Raw genomic sequence first — 25,178 nt, 5'->3', positions numbered from 1 at the left:
CGCACACTGAGTCAACACTTTCAAGGAGCTGTCTACCACAACCCCAAGATCCATCTCCTGGTCAGTCACCAACAGCTCAGATCCCATCAGCGTATACTTGAAGTTGGGGTTTTTCATCCCAATGTGCATCAATGTGCATTTATTAACTATAAAGCCCTTAACAGCTTCGGCCCAGGGTATTAAGAGAGCGCTTCCTTTGTCATGAACCCTCCTGCCTATTAAGATCATCTGGCGAGGTCTGGTTACAGTTGCTACCAACTCATTTGCTGGCTACTTTATTATTATTATTGTTATTATTATTATTCACATTTTATATCCTGCTCTTCCTCCAAGGAGCCCAGAGCGGTGTACTACATACTTACAGTTTCTCCTCACAACAACACTGTGAAGTAGATTAGACTGAGAGAGAAGTGAATGGTCCAGAGTCACCCAGCAAATATCATGGCTGAATGGGGATTTGAACTCGGGTCTCCCCAGTCCTAGTCCAGCACTCTAAGCACTACTTCTCTGTGGCTGCCCCAGGCTCTGGAATGCATTCCCTGTCAAAATAAAAGCTTCTCCATCTCTGGCTGTTTTTAAAAAGACCCTTAAGACACACCTGTTTTCTCAGGCCTTTAATTTTAAAATTGTTTTATATCATAAAGCTGTTAATCGTTTTATCCTGTTTATTTGTTGCATTTTAAATTATGTACATCACCTAGGGATACAAGTATCAGGCAGTATATAAATATTATAAATAAATTATCCCCAGGAAGTGTGTTGAGTATATATATTAATTTATTGAGTAATACAATAAAAATTATTTTTAACACCAAACTTTGAGTTCGCTTTAGTATAGCATTTAAAACATATTAACTGTCTTTACTGATTCTCACCCCACCCAATATTTCAGTTCAGTTACTTGAAAAACTTTGAACTACAACATGGGGAATGATTTTTCAAATGAAATATAAGGGTTAACAATGCCAAATTAGATCACACTCTATTTAAGGCATCAGGAAAAATTGCACAGTAAAATGCGGGGGAGGGGGGGAGGAGATAGGCAATGAGAAGGAAAAAACTACATGGGAAAGTTTTCCAGAAATTTTTCCAGTTCCAAATTTTATGGAAAGCCCCCATCTCTGGTCACAGGATGCACTAATGGCCACCAGCTTGGATGGTTTTAAAAAGGGGTTAGACAAATTCATGGAGGACAGATCTATCAGTGGCTACTAGTCTGATGGCTATAGATGACCTCCAGGCCAGAGGCAGGATGTCTCTGAATACCAGTTGCAGGGGAGCAAAAGCAGGAGAGAGGGCATGCCTTCATCTCTTCTTGCCTGTGGGCTTCCCAGATGCATCTGGTGGGCCACTGTGTGAAACCAGATGCTAGACTAGATAGGCCTTGGGCTTGATCCATCAGGCTGATCTTATGTCCTTAGGTTATATTCTTGTTCAGTGATAGCTATGCCCCTGAATAAAGACTTATTCCTCCTTTCCTCCTCTTTAGGCATGGCCAATTTGTATGCTGTTTCCAGGGTCAGAGCTAGGATGTCTCCAAATACCAATTGCAGGGGAACAATGGCAAGAGAGGGGGCATGCCTTTATCTCCTGCTTGTGAGATTCCCAAAGGCATCTGGTGGGCCACCGTGGGGGAAAGGATGCTGGACTAAGATAGGCCTGGGACCTGGTCCAGCAAGCCTTTTATGTTTGCCCACTACTTATTCCCCCAAAGCCCCTCCTCCTAAGTGTTTTTATTCTAGATAAGTAAACTAATACTCAAACAGTGAGTATCTGAGCTTGGCTGAAAAAACACTCCCTGGGAAAAGATTGTAGAAAGGTGTGCAGTGGGCAGGCAGAGAGTTCTCCACTCCAGTCATTGCCCACATGCTCACATTTTTGTGTGGTTAAAAATGGATTGGCCACCACTACTTCCTTCATGATTAGGGAAAATCTGCATTTAAAAAAAGGATTTGCCATCACCACATCTAATTTAATCCTAAACTCTTTGCTTAAACAGGACAGGCCTCACCAACCATACCCAAGGAACCATTTATCAGGTTCTTAAGATAAATTGTTATGAACTTTGGGACTATGTTTATCAAGCAGCCAGGTTAAGTCAAGATCTAAGTGGCAGAGGTTATTAGAAATAATTTATACAGAGTGTGTTTGAGGGCTACAGAGTAGGGATGTGCACAAAACAGATTTTGCATTCTGTTCTGAGCTTGGAACGAGACGCACAATCACCAGAACGTTCAGTCAGAACAACAAGTCAAAGCAGTTGTTTCAATGGAACGATTCAAAAATGGCACTCTTATGGCCTCTACACATGTACAGCAGCCATTTGTGTGGTGGTGCTGACTACACAAATGGCTTCCACTCATGCACAGAGGCCGAAAGAGAGCCATTTTAGAATCCAAAATGACACTCAGAAAGTTCCAACTCAGCATTCCATCCCAAGCTAGGAACAGGCCCTTCATTTGAAAGGCATTTTGTTCCAAGCTCAGAACACTCTAAACGGCCTGTTTCAAGATGTAACGTTCCAAAATCTGAACATTCTGCACATCTCTACTACAGAGAATAAAACTAATCAAGAATGAATGGCAAGCAATAAGAGTTGAATGGTTAGAAGCCCAAATACTGGCATCTCCTAGATAGGAACATAGGAAACTGCCATACAGTGAGTCAGACCATTGGTCTATCTAGCTCAGTATTGTCTTCACAGACTGGCAGCGGCTTCTCCAAGGTTGTAGGCAGGAATCTCTCTCAGCCCTATCTTGGAGAAGCCAGGGAGGGAACTTGGAACCTTCTGCTCTTCACAGAGCAGCTTCATTCCCTGAGGGAAATATCTTGCAGTGCTCACACATCAAGTCTCCCATTCAGATGCAACCAGGGCAGATCCTGCTTAGCTATGGGGACAAGTCATGCTTGCTACCACAAGACCAGCTCTCCTCTCCTGTGTGCCATCTTGTAAACTTAGAGAGGACAAAAGTCAATTGTAACCTAAAAGAGCACAAAAAAACATTCATGCCTTTTTGTTCTAAAGGAATCCTCTTTTACAAAAATACAATAAAGGAGCAATGATTCTTTGTTGGGACAGTGCTCAAAATGGCCATCTTTGGTTTGGTTGTAAGCAGTCTGCTAGGATGACAACTTCAAAGAATCTTTTTGTAGAAATTAAGAAAAAAGAAATGCTTAAGAGTACTTCCTCAAACCCCATTCGTGACATTTAGAAATAACTATCAGCTATTGTGTTTGCCAATACCCTTATCACCCTGATTAAGCCATCTTTTACATGGCCTATTTTTCAACATTCTCTCATTTGATTCCATCAATAGCTATATTTAAAAAGTTCTCATTATCTCCAAAAAAGGCCACCCTTGCCTTCATTTTATTTCAATCACTTCTGGTAGAATTGATTTCATCTTCCTCGTGTATTGATCAGCCTACATTTTCTGTAGGATTTTTCTTCTACCAATTCATTTGTAGCGAACACTTTTCATTGCTTCTACCTCCTTTAGCAAAATTATTTTTTCTTTACTTAGGCATGTATCCTTTCCCTCCCTCACTTGTCTACACTTGGTAAAGAGGGTGTTTTCTTTTTTGAGCTATCCAATATTCAAATAATTTTTTCTTCCAGACTACACAGCTCCCTTTATTCTTTGACGACTGGTGTTTTTCAAAAGGACCTGTCATCAGTGGCACTTTAATTATAGCACCTTAAGATTCTCCTGTACAACACTTCTTCTAATTACCTTATTATTTCTTAATTTTTCCAAAAGAGATGCTTTCTGCAAATCCCTCTTTATTGCACTTCAAATTTCGATGTCTCACTCAAATAAGTCATCAAAACCACGCTTCCTTGTTACAAAATCTTCATTCATTTCCTTTATATCACAGGTTCTCAACGTTGGGTCTCCAGATGTTATTGAACTCTCACAATCCCCTGCCCCAGTGTCCTTTGGCTGAGGATTATGGGAGCTGAAGTCCAATAACATCTGGGGGCCCAACGTTGAGAATCCCTGCTTTACATTAATTATGCAGCAAATTCAATATGGCCTTTCTTCCAAATTATATTCTACACTTCTGACCACAGCATTATCTACCACATTTCCAAAGAAACTGGTGTGGTCTCTGTTTAGCTGTATAGATGCTCCCTATCACCTGTAGTATCCAAAATTCCTACACAGACCTGGTCACAAAGCGTACAAGCATGTAGCATGTTAAAGACCCCTGCCACACAAGAAAGAAAAAGAAAGAAAAGAAAATGGTTATAGATTCTAAGCAATTACAATACCAATGTGGATGGTGCAGACAACATTCTCTGGGCACAGATCTGATTTTGTTGCTGATCTTATAGTCTAATGCTTGACAGTGTGTGACATGAAAGGGAAGAAAGAGGATGGACACAAGTAGCAAGGAATGTGCGCAAATGTTGCTTAGTCTTCATTGCCATCTGAAAGGAAGGATAAGGGATTAGACCAATGGCTTCATGGAGGGTGGGGGAGTCCATTTTGAGGAGGGATGTGAAGGGAGAGATGACACAACTTATTTCATGGCAGGGGGAGTCCGTTTTGAGGAGGGATGTGAAGAGAGAGATGACACAGCTTTTTAGATTCCTGGGGGGGAATTCCAGAAATAAGGAGCAGAAAAGAAAAATTATTCCTTCTCATTCTCTATCTACATATACATTTTTGTTTAAGTGAACAATAATGGTAAGACACCGAAGACATGACACTCTAACCAATTTGTGGTTCACAGGAGAAAGTAAGACAAACCACTGGATTGAAATTTTGTCCTTGAACGTATCATAAATTGAAACAAAGTGTCCTTACCTAGCAGGATCTGGATAGATTGGGTGCTCCCGAGAGCCTGCTCCATCATAACGGGAGAGTGAAATGAGTGAGGACTCCAGCAGCCTCCTAGGAAAGAACACAACAAGTTGAAGGAACTGCTACCATTAAGGAACTAGGCTCCCATATGCCTGGTATCTTGACTTCTCACAAATTTAATTTGAACAGTTTGTATATTGCTATTTGTTTTCTAGCCTCATACATTTCATAGTTACTATAGGTTTGATAGAACTCCACTGCATTTGCACTACTACAAGACATGGCCCAATTTTTCTTTAATTCCATGTTACTAGCAGAGTGTGTGGCTAAGAAGGGAGTTGTTATCCATGAAGAAGCACCATCCTCTGTGGGTTATATCAGCAGGGTTTCAAGAAGAGGGAGGGGGATACTCCAAGAGGTACACAGGTCAGGAGTGAGGAGCTAAAGCAAAAGAAATCCAGTTCCTAGATTCTAATCCCATTTAGGACTGCTTTAGATGCTATACTTCCTACATAAAAACGTTTATACAGAAGCTTTAAAACCCACTCATACATTGTCAGACTTGGTATTCACACACTTGTCAGTTTCATTTGCATGCACAAAAGGGGAGCTATTGAACACACCTTTTCTACTGCATGTACACTACATGCACAGACAGTAAAAAATGGCCAATCATTACATGTGTATTACTGTGCATAATTTTCAACCTTTTCTTTTACACAAATGCATTTTCTGGAAGCTGATAATGTTAGAAGCAGGCCTCAGTTTTCAAGGATGCGCAGAAATACAGTAAGCCATTCAAGTAATCGAATGCTCTTTACACTTCTACTAAAAGTCATGAAATATGCTGCTATGTTTCTTATCAAACCAGCCAGCATTATCAAATATCATAGTGGAAACATGAGAGAATAAGTTATTCCAGAAAGCTGTCATGGGTTTTTTTCTATATACAACCTAGCTTTTTAACTCACTTTGTGGTTTTATCACAGCTGGAATAGGTTAATTCTATCAAGTTTAGGATTAAATATCTCCTCCCATATGAATCTTCCAAAGAAGCCTTGCTCCATGGACTTCTCTTTGAAGTTAAGATCTAGTGGCTCCTTTTAGAGGCTCTGCTGTGATGGAATGGCCTCCTCAGGGAGGCCTGTCAGATACCTCACTGCTTAGTTTGAGGCATGCTGTTAAAACCTTTTCATGTATTCATACATTTTAACGAACAGCATTTTTCTTGGGGTGATGTTACTGTTTTATCACATTTGCTGCCCAAACCAACCATCTACATTTGCTCTATATAGCAATAGCACTTACATTTATATACCGCTCTATAGCTGGAAGCTCTCTAAGCGGTTTACAATGATTTAGCATATTGCCCCCAACATTCTGGGTACTCATTTTACCGACCTCGGAAGGATGGAAGGCTGAGTCAACCTTGAGCCCCTGGTCAGAATCGATCTTGTAACCTTCTGGTTACAGGGCGGCAGTTTTACCACTGCACCACCAGGGGCTCTATATCATTGTTTCACTGCGCCACCAGGGGCTCTATATCTTCATTTTTAATAGCGCGCCTTATTTTATTGTACTTTGCCTTGAATCTCCATGAGGAGAGGAAATACACACATTTTATCAATAGATAGTAAATAATAGAAAAATAATAAACACTTTATTTCAGGAAAACTGGCCACAAAAATGATGTGAGTAGAGTAAAACGTGGCTCTGGATTAACACCATGTCGCTACATTAAATAAAGTTTTGCATAACTGAACAGGCTTGATGTAAGTGAAGTGTCTCCAGTCTTCAATGATTCAGCAAAACTGACTTTTAAGAAAAGAACTATTACACTTTTCATTACACTTACACTTTTCATTCATTCGTTCATTCGATTTCTATACTGCCCTCCCAAAAATGGCTCAGGGCGGTTTACACGGAGAAATAACAAATAAATAAGATGGAACCCTGTCCCCAAAGGCCTCACAATCTAAAAAGAAACATAAAGTAGACACCAGCAACAGTCACTGGAGGTACTGTGCTGGGGGTGGATAGGGCCAGTTACTCTCCCCCTGCTAAATAAAGAGAACCATCACATTAAAAGGTGCCTCTTTGCCAAGTTAGCAGGGGTTAGGGTGCTTTTCAATGAATGCTTCGTCACAATGCATAGAGAAAAACTTCAGTTAATTATGTTGCAAACACTACTCTTTTTACACAGGCCTCTTGGATAAGACAAGGAGCTTTGTATCTTGCTACAGCGAATGAAACAACTATGTGACTACTGTGACACACTACAGAGAACACAGCTATAATGCTAATTGAGGGATGGCCCACTGACAGGCTATAAATTGCAGCCAGCTTAAGGCAGTAGCCAAAGTGGCACCACCCAGGGATGCAGTTAATTTAGGGGCACTGTGCCGTTGTGTTCCCTCTCTAGACATCCAATGTCCTCTTGCCACACAGCTACTGGCCAGTGGTCAAGAGAGTCAAGTGGAGCCAGCCCATGGCCTCCTGCTTCCTCCACTGCAGCAGCTGTAGTGTGCCTGGTCGCTGGGCCTGGCCAGAGGCAGGCAGGGGGGTGACACTGAGAGCAGGAGGCAGAGCAGCCTGAGTTGCTGCTCCGCACACTGCACAGTGCGTGTGAGCGAGCAACGTCATGTGACACAGAATCGCATCACAGGAGCCAGCCAGGCACTGCGCAAGGGAACAGAGGAGTGAATCGTGCTGTGACTCAAGGGGACAGGATTTCTTCTCACAGCTGGCTGGCTTCTTTCACACTTTTTATTTGAAGTTAATGACCCTTTCCCCCTTGACCAAACAGGTGAGGTGAGAGTCTTCGAATGCAAAAATGTGCCTCACATGCACAGGAATTGCAAAGAAAAACTATACTAAAATTGGGGGGGGGCGCACACACAAAATTGCCCTAGGGTGCCACAACCCCTTGAACTGGCACTGATATAAATATAATCAGTTTGGAACTGTATTTCACATCTCTTAGTTTATTGAGAATGTCACTCCCACAATAAAATCTGCGTCCTCCTGGACCACGAACTCATGGTGGCAGGCGCCTTGCCTGCTTCTCTATCTATATATTTAGCCCTTTAAGCGGCTTGGATCGGGAGTTTCTATCCCAAAGGCTGGTGCCAATACCCATGATTTACAGTAGCACAAACTGACAGAGTTATACAGTCTCCAGATTCACAACAAAATGAGACAATAACGAAGGGGAAATGATTAACACATCTATATAATAAGCATGGAATCCGAGGACCAACATTGATCTCTCAGAATCGTAGAAGAGCATCCCTCACCAGGCAGCAATCTCACCAGATTTTAGGCCCACAATATAGAGGAGGGACCACTAGTTTTCTAGAAGGAGTGAGGGGAAATGAGCATATTCCATTGATTCCTAAGCTCACTGAAACAGTTCAGAATCTGTTAGCTGTAGAACCACAGAAAGTTTATTTCCCACAGTCAGAGTCTCACATACTGCAGACAAAACCGGTTAAGGCTCAGACAGGATCAGGACAAGGTTGCTAGTCATCAAAGACTAGAGCATCACTGCACAGCTGCTTCCCCAATAACTATTATCTGCTCCCAATACTACCCATCTATTCCCAATTTTTGCAAGATAACATCCAACATTCTTTTTGAAAAACTCAAGAGTGCCAGCAGATTTTAGTAAAATCAGGCAGTATGTGTATACTAAGTATACATAATTTATTCTGACCTCTTGATTTTCTGATGTACACTGATAAATGGCCAGAGCAGCAATCTGGGATTGAATCTAGGACCTTCTGCATTCAAAGAATGTGCTATACCACTGAGCTACAACACCATCCCCAGAAGCACTGGAGTAATTCCAAAACTCTATGTCAGAGGCAAAACTCCACCCCCATTATTGATGGGCAGGGCCCCAACAACCACAGTTTTCATTGGTCCAAAATGTATGGACCTCTGGCTTCAGTTATTCTTCATTGGGGGGTATGCATGGACCGATTTTAGCGAATTCAAACCAAACCACTGTTGCATGAACTGGTTGGTTGACCCAACCAGCCGGTCCATACTGTTTGGTCAAACTGTTAGAGCCAGTTTGAACCTGTCCGAAGGTCCGAGGGGCTATAACTTAAGCTGTGTACATTATTTATTTATTTGAAGCATTTAATATACCGCCCACTCCAAAGGACAGCGTACAATGATATGTAAATAAAATAACATTAAAAATTACAATCAAAAATTACATTAAAAATTGCAAACTAAAACAGATAATGGAAAGGAAATAAAGTAAACTACAGGGCAAATGCCCAGGGGAAAAGAAAGGTCTTCAGTCAGGATTTAAAGACCAGTAAAGAGGGGGCTAAACAAATCTGAAGGGGAAGAGAATTCCAAAAAAGTGGGGCAGCAACCGAAAAAGCCCTTTCGTGGGACCTAGAACTCCAAACCTCTCAAAAATCAGAGACCAACAAAAGGGCCATCTGAAATGATCTAACCAGATGGGATGTAACTGGATGGGAGAGGCGATTCTGTAGGTAAACAGGCGCCAAGCCCCGCAAGGCTTTGAAGGTAAGAACCAGGACTTTAACTTGAATTTGGAAGCAAATGGGTAACCAGTGCAGCGACTGCAGGAGAGGTGTTACCTATCATATCTTATGGCACCCATAAGTAGGCGAGCCGCTACATTCTGGACCCGCTGAAGCTTCCCAATCGTCTTCAAAGGTAACCCTTGGTAAAGTGCGTTACAGTAATCTAAGCGGGAAATGACAAGGGCATGAGTCACTGTCATTAGTGCTTGTCGATCAAGATAAAGGCATAATTGGCGAACCAGATGAAGCTGGGCAAATGCACTTCTAGCCGCAGCCTCCACCTGTTGTTCAAGCAGGAGACGCGAGTCCAGAAGAACACCCAAGTCATGCACAAGCTCCTTTAGGGACAGCGCCACTCCATCCAAAAAACGGTTTGGATCCAACTGTTGGCCGGTATGAGGGCTAAATAAGAGCAGCTCAGTCTTAGTGGGATTTAGTCTGAGCTTATTTTGAGTCATCCAGATCTTAACAGCTTCCAGACATCGAGCAAGGACAGAAACAGCATCCCCAGCATGGTCTGGGATGGCAATGTACAGCTGAGTACCATCAGCATATTGATGGAATCTCAACCCAAACTGGGAAATTACCTGTCCCAGCGGCTTCATATAGATGTTAAAAAGGATAGGGGCAAGAACTGAACCCTGGGGAACTCCATAGGGAAGTGGCTATGGGTCAGAACACCTGTCATCAATACATACCAAATGGACACGACTGCTAAGGTACGAACAGAACCACTGTAAAAACAGTGCCCCCAATACCAAACCCATGCAGGCAGTCCAGAAGGATAGGATGATCAATAGTGTCAAAAGTCACTGAGAGATCTAAAAGGACCAAGAGAGGGACACTACCCTCATCAAGGTCCCGAAGAAGGTCATCGACCAGAGCGACCAGAGCTGTCTCTGTGCTATGCCAAGGCCTGAAACCCGATTGATAAGAATTAAGGTAATTGGTTTCCTCCAAAACCCTCTCAAGCTGGATACATACAACCCTCTCCAACACCTTCACTAAAAAAGGGAGGTTGGAGATTGGCCTATAGTTGTCAAAGACCTCAGGGTCCAGGGAGGGTTTCTTCAAGTGAAGGCGAACTACCACCTCTTTAAGGGCTGTTGGCACAAAACCCTCACATAACAAGGAGTGAACCAACTCCCGCAGCCAAGAATTTATATTCCCACCAGCTACTCCAACCATCCAAGAAGGATGGCATGTGGCATGATTCTAAAACTGACCTGGCCTCCTCAGATGCACAAAGGCCATGTAAGTTTCAGAAACGTGCTACACGGGTGGGCTGCTGGATGGTGGGGAGCGCGTCAGACCGGTAAGCAACTTCTATCTACTTTTAAAAGTGCCCTCTCCCACCACCTCCCTTTATTAAAGTCAGGATTCCCCTTTACAAACATAGCCTCTCAGACCAGTTGAAACCAGTTTGCCACGGACCAGATGGACCAGTTCGCAATTGAACAGCTCAAGCACACCCCTACTCTTCATAATGATGTTAGCATCACACAGACACCTCTAGTAAAAGAGACAAGAGCTGGCCTAGTGTAGAGGCTAAAATAGGAGCTGGAAATCCCCACTGCAAGTCTCACCTCAGCCACAATTCCTCTATTGCCCTCTTCCTACCACTACCTGCAATACAGCAAAGGTTGAAATTGAACCTTCATCAGCCTCAGGTGACCAATTTGCATTACATTTTGTGGATAAAACTACTCGTATATGGGCCAACTCAGATGTTAAGATTTTTGCAAGATTAGAACTGAATGTTGCCAGTGTACCATCTGGTCCTATTAGATTGGATACCTTTCAGACTATGTTGTCTGAGACCTACCATGTGGGCTTAATCCCTGCCCTTTGTGGGTGCTGAAGGCGGCTGGAGAGGGAATGGCTCTGTGGGTGGCAGGGGTAGTAAATGCCTCCCTGAATCAGGGGGTGATGCCATCCATGTTAAAGGAGACACTAATTAGACCACTCCTCAAAAAGTCCTCTTTGGACCTGACCATCTTAAACAACTTCTGGACAGTTCGAATCTTCTATTCTTGGACATGGTATTGGAGTGAGTGGTGGCATCTCAGCTCCAGGCAGTCCTGGATGAAACTGATTACTTGGATCCTTTCCAGTCTGGCTTCCAGCAAGGATATGGGATGGAAACTATCTTGGTCGCCCTGGTGGATGACCTAAGTCAGGAGACAGACATGGGAAAGTATGACTCTGTTGATTCTCCTAGATCTCTCAGTGGCTTTCAATACCATCAACCCTGGCATCCTTTTGGGCCAACTCTCCGGAATGGGACTTGGGGGCACTTTGATATGTTGGCTCTGGTCATACTTTGAGGGTTGCACCCAGAAGGTGGTGCTGGGGGATGCCTGCTCTATCCCTTGGCCACTGGCCTGTGGGGTGCCATAGAGTTCTATTTTGTCCCCCGTACTATTTAACATCTCTTCACTGGGAGAGGTCATCCACAGGTAACATCTCTTCACTGGGAGAGGTCATCCACAGGTATGGACTATGATGTAATCAATATGCTGATGATACCCAGCTCTACGTATTATTTAAGTCAGGTTACACCAGGGAGGCAGTGGATGTCCTGAACCAGTGTCTGTAGGATGTTCTGGATTGGATGGGGGCAAACTGAAATTTAATTCAGGTAAGACAGAAGTGCTCTGGGATGATGAAACTGATTATCCAAATGGTGAGGTATATCTGGTCCTGGATGGGGTCACACTCTTTCTGAAAGACCAAGTTCACAGCTTGGGGGTGCTTCTGAAGCCAATGCCATGCTTGGAGACATGGGTGGTGGCAGTGTGCAGGAGTGCCTTTTACCAGCTACAGCTGGTACACCGGCTGTGATCCTACTTGGAGAAGTCAGACCTGACCTCAGTCAGTCTGTAGTAATCCAGATTAGATTACTACAATGCGGTCTATGTGGGGCTGCCCTTGAAAATGGTTGGGAAGCTTCAGCTGGTCCACAATGCTACTGCAAGGACCTTTGTGGGTGTTAAGTCACTCCTCAAGGATTACACCTATACTGCAGCAGCTTCAAAGGTTGCCAGTTTGCTTCCAGGCCCAATTCAAAATGATGGTCTTGACCTTTAAAGCTGTATACAGCTTGGGGTCAGGTATCTGTCAGACCAGATGCACCCATATGAATCTGCCAGTGCTCTTTGTTCATCATCTCGAGCCCTGCTCACGGACCCACCATTGACAGATTTGGTTGGTGAGGACGAGAGAGCACTTTCTCAGTTGTGACTCCTCAGCTATGAAATGCCCTGCCAGAAGAACTTCATGATGCTCCCTCCCTTAGGTTTTAATATTTTAATGATAAACTGATGGACTTTACACTTTTTAATTTTATTTTTTATTCATTTGTTTTTAATTGAGTTTAATTGATTTTATTCTATGCTGTGTTTTATTGTTTTGAACTATATTATTTTTACAGTTGTGATCCGCCCCAAGAAGTATTGTGCTGGAGGGGCGGAGGTATACATATTTTAAATAAATATGGCAATAGTGCTGGTCTACCTTACAGAGCTATTTTAAGGATTATGCAGATGATGTACATGCAACACTTGAAGACATGAAATACATTATATAAAAAGCTCATGTTAATCAACATGGAGTTATCAGTCTCATGGAAACTGATAAGATGTGGACAGTATCATGAACTACATAGGTACAAGGAACACTGTGAGCCAAGAATCAAGTTAACTGAAGGATTAATTTGTTCAACTGTCTGGTCTTCCTCAAACTTCTGTACCCAGAAATAGATCATTGCTATGTGCTCAAATATTGAAGTGCGGAAGGATCCGGGAGAGAATAAAGGGACATGACTAAGAAATTTGGCGTGAGAAGACCTGCAGCTCAAAGAGGCTCTCCATTTCATGGGCAACGTGCCAGCAGTCAACATTCAAGATTGCATTACATTACTATTCAATATCTAAATACAAGCTTTGTTACTAACCACTTACAGAGGAAGGTCTCTGGGGTGCTTGGCATAGTCCAAACATGGAGCCTTTGCATAGCGTCTTGGCCTAGCACTCCACTATGCAGTTATGTACTGAATGATCCTGAAGAAGTCTCCGCCAAATACATTCCACTGAAAATTCATTTTATTCAAGATGTAACCTATTATTTATTTAGATTTAAAACCCAACTTATTCCCGAGGGCTCAGAGTGGGCAACATTTATAAAATATCATCATTAAAAATGTATCAAAACCTCCTACTAAAATAAACCCCCTACTTATTTTTGGCCTCTGAGGACCAGTTTATACAATCAGCAGAATTAAGTGGTAAAGCTTTTCCTGAATTACAACACTTCCAAGCTTTGCCAGGTGGGTGGTGGTGGTGTAGATTTGAATGCTCTCTTTCCCAACTCCCAATCCCCAAATACCCCTCAAAACCCTGGATATATACAAATAGCATGTCAGAGAAAGCTGGACTGAATCCTTCTTCTCATACTAATTTTCTATAAGCAAAAGATTCATATTCTCTCTCTCTCTCTCACACACACACACACACACACACACACGGAAGTAGCATACATACTGGCAAATCTTTCTGTACCTTGAAGTGCTACAGTCCCGAATTAAGTTTAACAGCAGGAGCAGTAGAACTGGGGAGAAGCCACCACCACCCTTCTTTTGAGATAAAGCTCAACACCAGCTAAGCCCTGCTTCCTGTGCACTCACACAGAAAAGTCACAGAACATTTTTGATGTTTCTTTAATCAGCTTGAAAAGAGGCTGCCAAATTGATTTTGAGCTTCTTTGCCATCACTTTTGGTAAGAGCCCTGTCAAATATCAGGATAGACAAAGATATGCTCTGGACATCAGACATATGAGCGTAAAGTAGAGCCAGGGGTCCAACAAGGAAAGAATTAAAAAGTTGCAGAGTTCAGATGGACAATTTCTGTACAGTTCTCCGGAGCACTATCAGAGAGTGCCTGTGCCTGAAACTAACATCAGCTTTGTATTATTTAAAATTAATTTCTTCAGGGCTAAAACCTTTATTGAGGGTCAAGTTGTACAACAGAGCACATCCTAACAGCCTGATAAATTGGTTCAATAACACAGATGCTTTTACAAAGACTCTGTGGCCTATAACACCAATAATGGCATCACAACCTTTCAAAGCACATAGCTTTGCTTTTTTAAAGTGGATTTTGCTTTTTATTCTTTAGATGTAAATTGCTGGTCTAAAATCTACATACACTTTGATGTGACCAACAAGCCATTTTTTGGAATAGGTTCTGCTGTAGGAGTCTGCAGTTAGAAAGCAATATCATTTTTATGCTGTAAAGTTTGTATTTCCCACCCAAATACAACCATTAAACCTGGTCTATGAACAAAAGTCTGGAGGCCATATGAGATCCCTTAAGGACCCCCAATGTGGCCAACACTCTTGCTTAATTCCACACAAATTACTAAACCATCTTGAAGGCCAGAAAATGAAAACAAAAACAAAAAACTATCTCTCTCTCTCTGGGTAGAGAAGTTTATATACCAATGGCTATTACTGTAAGGCTCAACCTCAGCTTCCCCCCTACTCCATTTACATTAGTAATGCATATATAAAAGATGTTTCTACCTGCATTTGTCATTTGCAGTTTGGCAGCAATGACAACAGGTAGTAATGCAAACTTTGAGTCAGGAATGTTTATGTTGACAGGAAGGATGGGGCTGTTTTGACCTGCAAGAGGATGCTGGAGAGCAAGCAAGGTACAGCAGGACTGCAGAATGCTGAGGCTCAGAGCTACTGTCAGGACCTGGCATAGTTGGGTAACTGTTTAAAGTCCCGAGCCCTCACAGAAGGCTCCAGTCCCCAAGACCACATACACACCCACAGTCTTTGTGCAGTGACATAAGCAGAATAGAAGAAAAAGAAATAGAAAAAAATCACCAAATACAAAGATCTACAAATTGAAATTGAAAGGCTGTGGCAGAAAAAGACCAAAATCATCCCAGTGGTAACTGGAGCCCTGGGTGCAGTTCCAAAAGACCTTGAAGAGCACCTCAACACCATAGGGGCCACAAAAAAATCACCATCAGCCAGTTACAAAAAGCAGCTTTACTGGGAACAGCCAATATTCTGTGACTATATCTATAACAACAGCAACAACACTGACAATAAAATTCAGCCATCCCAGGTCCTTGGGAAGGACTCAATGTCTGGATAAAACAAACCAGTCAATAACACCTGTCTGACTGTATAAACAAGAAATAATAAAGGTGTAAGGATTTTGGCACTCTGCTGGGTGGCATGAGTTACTATTCTCCGCCATCCAGAATCAAAGCCAATACTTTTATGGGAGGGGGAAGAAGAGTGAGAAATTATGGGTATGGTCCTGGATATCTCCTGAGTGGAGAGTCTGGCTGACCACTTCATTTGAACACAACAATCTTACATGAAATACTGTATTTAAATGAATGCAACCAGTGCTAAATGTTACAATAAAGGAGGAAAACTGAGGACTGGGTGTAGCTGGGCCTGAATTTTACATGAGCAGAAAAGAATGCAGGTGGTGGTACTAGGTGCAAAATGTAGCTGAAAATCTCAGCTTTTTTAAAAAAAAAGATAAAAAAACAGAGCTTCTAGCCATAATGTTTACGTGGGCATACTTGAAAGTATATGGGTAATGGCTATTATTTTGACTAACTTACTCAAAGCAAGTCGCACTGAAATTAATAGAAGTTAGTTCTAACTCGTCAATTAATTTCTGTAGCCTTTGTCTCAGAGCAAGCCCACATGAGGGGCAGAAAAATGCTGAATCATCCTCTCTATGCTTTCCGAGCAAGGCTTCTCCTGACACTTTCCTGTAATTTTTTGTAGGTTCTAAAAGCTGCCCAGTTGCAAGGAACAGGTATGTAGGAAAATACAAACGCACCTTTCAAAGCTTACAGTCTTTTGCAATGTGCTGGCTGGATGGGCGAAGGCTGGTGTTTCTTAGTTTAATTACATTGCAGGTAAGCAATCATAGAACCATTTCAGGGATATACAAAACACACAAAAGAAACTGAAGTCTAACGCAGAGTCTGACTAAAAAGACCTTTCCCTAGACTAACTCTCTGAAGCCCTGTCTTCCTTTTGTTCTTGAACTCACCAAACTCTGGTAGAGGATTCAAGCTTCCTGCCCTTCTGGCTTCCCAGGACCTGCAGAAGGGACATTCTCCTGCAACCAGACCTTATGGCACCATGTCCTGCTCTGCCTCTCAGCCAGCTTCTTCTCACAAAGAACTCTTCTCTTCCTCCCAACAGCTCTCTAGGTCCCACCCAGTTGGTGTGCTGATTGGCTGAGCCCTGGAGTTCAACAACCTGTCAGTAAGGACAGGGTTCACTTCCGATTAATTCTTTAGGGGAGGGCTGGCTGATCACGACAATTTCAATGGGACTTGTTAAGTAATTTAGTCAGAACATCAGCCAAGATCTACAGAACTTTCAAAAGCCAAAGCAGCTGCCACATTGTCTAGTGTTTGAGGGTGGTGTTTCAGTGCTATGCATTAGGGATGTGTCCAAAATGGCTCAGGCAGCCACAAGTGGGGTGGAGATCAGTTCCTGCAACACTGCTCTCAGCATCCTGCGTGTGGCATCAGCATGCACAAGGCAGCAGCATGTCCCAGCGCTGCAGCCACACACAGCCTTTTGGAAAGCGAGCACTGCGCTCGGAAAAGGGGTGGGGCGGTGGAGGAGCAGGTAAGGACCTGCTTACCTGTTTTTAAAGGAACAAATCCCTGCTGAACCGGTTCAGATGTGGGCACCCGAGCCAGTTCAGCACTTCCCTAAGGAGGCGCCAAACCGGTTCAGGCAAATCTCTATGCTGCATATCTCCTTGCGCCGTGAGAAGAAAACCAGAATAGATTATCACATGCAAAAACAGCATGTTCCCAATGCCTGCTGGGAAGGAGGTTGGACTTCCTGTTACCTGATCCTTCTACCTGAATCTAACCTTTCTACCAGGAGCAAGTAGAGAATGATAACCCACTGTTACTGATGACCTCCTACACTTTGTGAGAAAAATTAGATTCTGCTGCAGGCCATGCAAAAGTGTATAATTGCTTTGTGCCATTTTGCACAATTTGTACAGGTTGTAGAATTGAGCTTCACTGTACACAATTTTCATTGCCTTAAATATTTAATAATAGGAAGAAGAGAAGAGAGGAACCAGAGTTGAAAAAGAAATTGGAGGTGCCTTGTCACTCATGCCTCTAAACCAGGACTGCACAAATTAGGCCCTCCAGCTGCTGTTGGACTACAACTTCCATCATCCCCAGCCACAGTGGCAAATAGACAGGGATGATGGAACATGCAGTACCTGCAGGAGGGTCAAAGTTGTGAAGTCCTGCTCTAAACATCTGATGAAGGCCCTTAGAAATGTGAAACATAACACAAATACTTTAGCCCTGAAAGAGACAGAATGAAGATATGCACTATGTTGATATTTCATTTGTCATTAAAATCTTAGCATTGTAAATTCTCTTTCTGAAAACCCTTCAAAAACTATGCTCAGGTTTCATGTCGACACAGGAGTGGCCTACAGGAATTCTGAGCTTTCTTCAGCCAATACTGACCAGATGTACATCAGGATAACTCTAAACTCATGAACCAATTTCTCTGTCAGCTGTCTAGACAACATGAAATTGTCAAAAAATGGCAAAAAACGATTAACCAAGAAACCAGTTTCCATTATCTTCCCCTGCTCACCACAAGGATCACACATTAACATCGTTCAGACTGTCAATCAGTGCCTCAATGATGAAGATGAACGCGGCACACAAAGAGATATTGTAGACCAAGCTTACAAAATTAGCCTTTGCCATTTTTTATTCTTTTACTATCAGGAGGTATAAATTGTTGTCTGTTCAGCAGTGCGCTGCTATGATCTGAGCAGCTTGCCAGCCTTTGAGATAAGAGTACCTGGGGAAAGGGCTTTGCAGTGCCACTGTTGTGCACAGCGTTAATCAGGGACTGACGAAAAGTTCTTTCTAGAAATGAGAGAAAGGAATCTGGGGTTTCCCATTACGCCACTAACATTTTAAAAAGTAAGTTTTCTTTTTTCTCTTTACAGAAGAATACTGTGATCAAAATTGTAATGGATTAAATTGGAATGAAACAGCAAACAAACTTAAATATTAAGAAAGACAATGAGGAAAGTGCTTCCAAGAGCCTTTAGTCTTCAGATGTGTCAAAAAATTAGTCAGCACATGCAGTATGGGGAGGAAAAGAGAAGGCAATCAATAAGCAACTTAAAACACTGTGCTTTGTCTAATAGGCAAGGAGAGAGATGCAGGATTGGTTAGTAGGAGCTGATATTTGTGGACTTCCATTTGTATGCATAGACCAGAGCCAAGGCCCAAGGGCTGTTCATATTCAACCAAAATTTCATCCTGCAACTCTATTCACTTCAAGAAACCAGAAATGTTTGCTGTAACAAACATCCCCCATATTTGAAAATTTCACTATAGGACAAAGAGAGCTCCCCACCCCGCTCAAAAAGCTGAAATACAGGATCACATTTGAACCATCTATGGAGAAAAATATGCACATCAATGTGAAAGTGTCTCAATTTCAATAAAATTAAAGAAGCACAGCACAATAACATAAACAACTTACGTTTACAACATGTAGAAATTATTTTTTAAAGTTGGAGTACAGGCAAGCCTCTTTACTTGTGGGGGTTCTGTTCCATGCCTACTACCGCAAATAACAAAACTGTGAGTAATGAGGCATTATGCCTATGGGAATGATGAAATTATAGACACCCGCGAACACGTGAAACTGAGAATAACGAGGTTCTACTGTACAGGATTACAAAGCAGCAGCATTCTTGCTCCATTAATACATTTTAAAAACAGAGCTTATTTACACAATTGGTTGTGTTTTGTTGGGTAGACTAAACACATTGATAGTTCAGTTCTATTTTTGTTGCAAAGTGCACTCAACTTTGGACTTTAACCTTCTTTTTAGAGGTAGGGGCCACAGATGAGCAGCAGGATTTTAGGAATTTTATACTTATCAAAAGAATTGTAACAACATGATTGAGACTGATAAATTCTCTCAAATGCTTTTGAAACTATCATAGTTTGTTGTTTTTCATTAATCAGAACTCAAAATTTAGCCACAGAGCCAGAATGTCCTCTGTTCCATGGGGAGGGTGGGTGGGCTCACTCTCCATCTCACTGGGTGTGGAGGCAGATTCCCCAATCTTATTTGCTGCTTTCTACTGCTGGCCCCATTGGTCTGCCCCAGGGAGGCAAAAGACCAACGCAGCCAATTCCAGTTGGGAAGTGTCAAGTCCTGCAATAGCACACTACTTACACTGGCAAGAGTTTTGTCAAAATCAGAACTGCATGAGTCCCCAAGTTCCTCTGAGAACTGCACTGAAAGAGAGTGCAGTCTGCTCACAATTGAAGCCAATGATTAAAGGCACTTTAATCCAGTTGATTAAAGACACTAGATTCCATCCAACGTATGCTGAGTCACAGCAAGGCATTAATTGAATTCATTGGTTCAAACAACAATCTCCCATCAGGTTCTGCCTCACAAGAGCTGGTCTTGTGGTAGCAAGCATGATTTGTCCCCTTAGCTAAGCAGGGTCCACCCTGGTTACAAATGAATGGGAAACTAGAAGTGTGAGCACTATAAGATATTCCCCTCAGGGGATGAAGCCACTCTGGAAAGAGCATCAGAAGGTTCCAAGTTCCCTCCCTGGCTTCTCCAAGATAGGGCTGAGAGAGATTCCTGCCTGCAACCTTGGAGAAGCTGCTGCTAGTCTGTGAAGACAATACTGAGCTAGATAGACCAATGGTCTGACTCAGTATATAGCAGCTTCCTATGTTCCTATGTAAACTCACAATCTGCAACCTCTCAAAGGAAGAAGAAAGGGAAGATTTTTTCAAAAAGCTATAGATATACAAAAAAAGCTCTGAAAAGGGAGGAGGCCCACACATGCATGATTCAGAATAGTCTAGCCAGTGTTCCCTCTAAGGTGTGAGCACGCTCACAAGTTTTTTGATGTCCACTCAAAAAAACCAAAAATTTAGATCCCACTTAGGTTGAATCAGGAAAGCCCCACTCAGAATGTATGTGTGCACACACTGCCTTGATACTGCCACCCAGAACAAAACTTATTCTGCACACAGATGAAAAAAATTAGAGAGAACACTGTACTCCACTCTGAAAGTTTGGTGAATGCAGTCTGACAGGTCCCAAGCGATGTATCAATCCTAGAAAAGACAAAGGTTCTCTGCTGCAGAAACTCACTAACTATAAAGTCTACAGTTTCATATTTCATCCATGGCATCTGGCAGCTACTTAAATATAACAATTGCTTGATAGCCAATACAACTATGGATGCCAGTTTCTAAGGCTAGTGGGAAGGGAATTCAATGGTATGAGGACCATACGATGCACAATATGGGTACTGAATGCTGAGTGAGTTTTATTGTGAGAGGACTGGTATCCTCTCACAATGAGATTATTGGGAGAGACCATCTTTCGGGATTTGAGGTGTTAAAATGTTTGTGTATCTATTCCTAAAAATGTATTGGAAGGCTTAAGGAGGTTTAGAAAGGAATCTTTACATGGATGATAAAAATGAATATGGGCCTATGAAATATTGTGTTATGAATAGAAATTAAGTCACACATACATAACCCCTCAAAAATCACAGACTAGCTTCAAATTTTTTGCTTGTTTTACAACACACAGCACATTTTCTTTTAAGAATCTTTAAGGAATCACATACAGCCAAAAGTGCTATAAATTATTACTTTAGAACATATAACAAAAGGGCCACACGTGTAAAGAACAAACCAAAACCAGCAAACAAACCGTGTGCAAACAGCAAATATATATAAATATACAAATTCAAAAATTAAATAATTATATTTTTAAATATATGTGTCTTGGATTCCTTAAATAATTCTTTAAACTATTTAAATAAACACTAGAAAATGTCCAAAATTGCCCAGGCCATGGTTGTTGTGATTGTCTGCGAGGGCTCCCCAGCTGTCCATGGACGCGTCCGTAGTGAGTAGGAGGGCGTGATGTGGGGGCTGGAAGTGGGAGCCGACACGAAGATTGGCAGGGTCTGTCCACCATAGAAGGGAGTGTAGGACTAGGGGCAGGAGTTGTAGGTTGTACGCAAGGGAGTCTTTGTGCGGAGAGAACACTGAGAGGAACCAATGTTGAAGAGTTCTGGCATGTAGCCGGGCGTGAGGAAGGACGTAGGTAGTGGAGGCCATATGACCTAGCAAACGCTGGATCGTCCGCGCCTGTTGATGAGGGTGGTACAGAAGATGTGAGGACAGGTCTAGGATAGCTTGAATCCTGCGATGCGGCAGGAAAAACGTGGACTGAATCGAGTCAAAAAGGATCCCAAGGAATTCTATAGTCCTGGACGGAAAGAGCTTGGATTTTTCGTAACTGACTTGTAGTCTCGGGTTAGAGAGGAGGTCGATGACCATGTGTAGGTCACTCAGGAGGGACTGGGGGGTCGTCTGCTACCACAAGCCAGTCATATAGGGATGGGCAAATTTGGATGTTCTGTTGTTGTAGGGACGCCACCACTGGGGCCATACATTTGGTGAACACCCGCGGCGCGGATGCCAACCTGAAGGGTGGGGCGCGGAACTAGTAGGTAGTGTCTGCTATCTGGAAGTGGAGGAAATGACGGTGCTGAGGTCTTATAGTGATGTGGTAATAGGCGTCTCTTAGGTCAATCAAGACGAACCACTGGTTCTTGTGCAGAAGGGAGATGATGGTAGGGATAGTAACCATCCAAAACCTTCGGTAGGTGACAGAGGAGTTCAGGTCTCGGAGGTCCAAGATGAGGCAAAGGGAGCCGTCTGGCTTGCGTACTGTGAAGTATCAGGAGTGGAAACCTGGGGGTTTTGGATTGTGGACCTGTTCTATTGCAGATTTTGTGGGTAGAAAGGTGACTTCTGCCAGAAGAGCAGGGGTAGCTGGAGTAGAAAGTGAAGGGTTGTATGGTGGGGTGGATGCAAATTCTATAGTGTAGCCGAGCCTCACAATGGTCAGAGCCTAGGAGTCCGAGGTGATGCTCCCCCAAGTGGAGATGAAGGGGGAGAATCTGGTGCCCCAACAGGGAGAGAAGTACGAGTCATTGTCGCTTGGTTTGGGGTTGTGACCCTTTAGGGCACTGCTGCTGCCTGGAGCCGGTTAACTGGGAGCGTTTTCTGTATGGCTGGTATCTGGAGGAACAAAAGGACTTGTCCTGTGGCTGATAATAATGGGGTTTGGAGGAATATGGCTGTTGCTGCCATTTCTGTGGTCTATAAGGGCAGGATGAGGATTGTTGGTATCCCATAGAGCGGGCCGTGTTACGAAGTTTCTGTACTTTCTGAAGTGTATCATCTGTTTTCTCTCGAAACAGGGAGGAACCGTCAAAGGGGAGATCTTCCACCCTAGACCTAGCATCGGGTGTAAGGCCGGAGGATCGGAGCCAGGCGTGACGACGGAGGGTGACAGAGGTTGCCATCACCTTAGCAGCTCCCTCTGTAGAGTGGCGAATTGCATGGAGTTCTTGTTTAGAGACTTGCATGGCCTCATGCAGGAAGACCTTTGCAGGGCCCTGCTGTTCTTTCAGCAAATGATCCAAAAAGGGGCAATATGGTCCCACAGAAAAGACTGATATCTGGCGTAGTAGGCCTGATAATTTGTAATTCTAGTTAATAAAGAGGATATGGAACATAAACACCTTCCAAATGTGTCAAGCTTCTTTCCTTCCTTGTCGGGTGGGGAAGAGGAGGTGTACCCACGGAATTAAGAGAGTGAAGACTCCACTACGATGGAGTCAGTAGAAGCGTGCTGCTTTAGAAAGGAGTCATTCTGGTTAGCCGAGGTGTGCACCTTATAGGAGTCAAGTCTCTTTGAAGTTTGAAGAAAGGAGGAAGGCTTGGTCCAGGAGGCCTTGGTGACCTTGAAGATGGACGGGTTCAAGGGAAGCGATATCGAGGGACGGGCATTGTACTCGATCAATTGAAACAGGGGGTCCGGTTTGGATTTTATCCCCTTGGGATAGCTGGACTCACAAAGATGCTGCCATGCGAGAGACAAAATCTTTATTCTGAAATCCTCCGATGGAGAGCTAGGCCTAGGCTCCACTAAAAGTGTGGGGGGCGAGGAGCCCAATGATATCCTGCCAGACAGAGATGACTCCGGGCCTTCTTCATTTGAAGACGAATCCGACGAGTCACTCAAGACTGGAGGGGGGAGGGGTCAGATTCGAAGTCGAGTGGACAGCGGCCTAGAATCTGGGGTGATCGTGGCCGTGGCTGCCTGCAGAGGGTAGTTCCTCGGTGGAACCCATGGCGGAAGCAGGGAAGTGGTTCGAAGTGGAGGAGGTGGAGGAACGGAGACGGTACTGAAGACGACGGTACCGAAGTACGAGGTGAAGAAGAGCGTCAAAGGGGCGGTTCTGTGGCGGTCGAGGCCCGGCGGTGGTGACGGACCTCCTGGTGTTCGTAAAAGTAGTCTGCCTCTTCTTCCACTTGTCAGGCGTAGCGCTCGTCTAGAGCAGCTTCGAGCTCTCAATTTGTCCATCGATGGGGTTGCTCCAGAGGAAGTTCCTCGGGTTCAAAGTCCCGCTCAGACTCGTATACGAGATCGTGAGGACTAGACACGTAGACTACATCAGCATCCAAAATGGTTTCTGTCTGAAGAGTATGGGATTGATATTCGGTATTGTATGCTGATTTCTGCTTTTTCTTAGCAGGTTCCATAGGAGCTCGATGGTCCTTCTTTCTCTTCTTCTTTTTAGAAGGCTAAACGGAACATGGCTCGATGAGTGCCACTGTTGAGATTGACACTGCCACGGAGCTCCTTGGTACCGAAGTCGAAGCACAAGCCTCGGGATCGATCAGTAGATTAGCCTCAGGAGTGGCTACTGAGACCCCCGGTGGGGACAAAACGGGCTGTAAGCCCCGGGCTGAAGGAGAGGCGCTTGTCGAGGCCTGCATAGTAGTCGGTTTGTCCAAGCCCGAACACTTAAAGGCTTGTTCCCAAAGCCAAGAACGAAGTCGAGACGCTCGATTCTTGCGCACCTGCTTGGTAAAGGCTGCGCAATGCGGGCAAGAGCCAACCTTATGGGCCTCGCCCAGGCAAAAAAGACAATGTTTGTGGCCGTCGGTCGAAGGGATCTTAGATTTGCAGCGACCACACTGCTTGAATTTCATAGTCTTGGCCATAGGCCGGAGAAATTTCGGAGAAAAAAACTGAGTTGAGAGAACCGTATCACACCGGGCTCGAAGGCCACGACAGGACGGCGAACCGATAACACTCTGAAGGAGTGGGGAGGTACCGGGGAAGAAATAAAAACGCTAACGAAGGGGAATTCTGAACAAAATATCAGGTAAAACAAGAGGAAGTTGGTACTTAGCAAAGTATTCTAGCAAGGAGGCTCAACGATGTCTCTTCTTTCGTGGACGAAAAAAGACTGGAGAGGGAAGCCCACGCAGCCGCCTATATACCGTGGAAGAGGGGTACCACCAAAAGTTGGGAAATCTAGCTTGGAAGCTCCAACGTAATCTCTGCGCAGGCACAAAGCCCATTCATGTAAAGCACAGAGACCACATCGAAGAACGGAGGTCGGCGGAGGAAGGGGGAACTTCTGGGGGGACACACACCCACGGCCTAGGAGAAGACCCCTGGAAGGGATAAGTAAATTTTAAAAAAATTTTAAAAATTCATGAACCCCACCCTGAGCCAAACCAGTGGGGTTCAAAGGGGGCAAAATACAACTGGTCCGCTGGTCCTACTCAGATTCAAACTGAACTGGGCCAGCCGGT

The 25,178-nt window shown here is 43.6% G+C and overlaps 1 protein-coding gene across 7 annotated transcripts in view; it reads right to left on the bottom strand.

Moving 5' to 3' along the window:
• The window catches only part of AMBRA1 (autophagy and beclin 1 regulator 1), a 271,553-nt gene that overhangs the window by 186,990 nt on the left and 59,385 nt on the right, over positions 1 to 25,178 (bottom strand). For all 7 annotated transcript variants that reach the window (XM_053275343.1, XM_053275350.1, XM_053275336.1 and 4 more), the window contains one exon: positions 4,815 to 4,901. In XM_053275343.1, coding sequence (XP_053131318.1) covers positions 4,815 to 4,901 — 87 coding nt within the window. The remainder of the gene's footprint in view (positions 1 to 4,814; positions 4,902 to 25,178) is intronic.

This window comes from Hemicordylus capensis, chromosome 1 (assembly GCF_027244095.1).
Source record: "Hemicordylus capensis ecotype Gifberg chromosome 1, rHemCap1.1.pri, whole genome shotgun sequence".
NCBI lineage: Eukaryota > Metazoa > Chordata > Lepidosauria > Squamata > Cordylidae > Hemicordylus > Hemicordylus capensis.
Note: the sequence above shows the minus strand (reverse complement) of the source record. Positions and strands in the feature narration are given on the sequence as shown.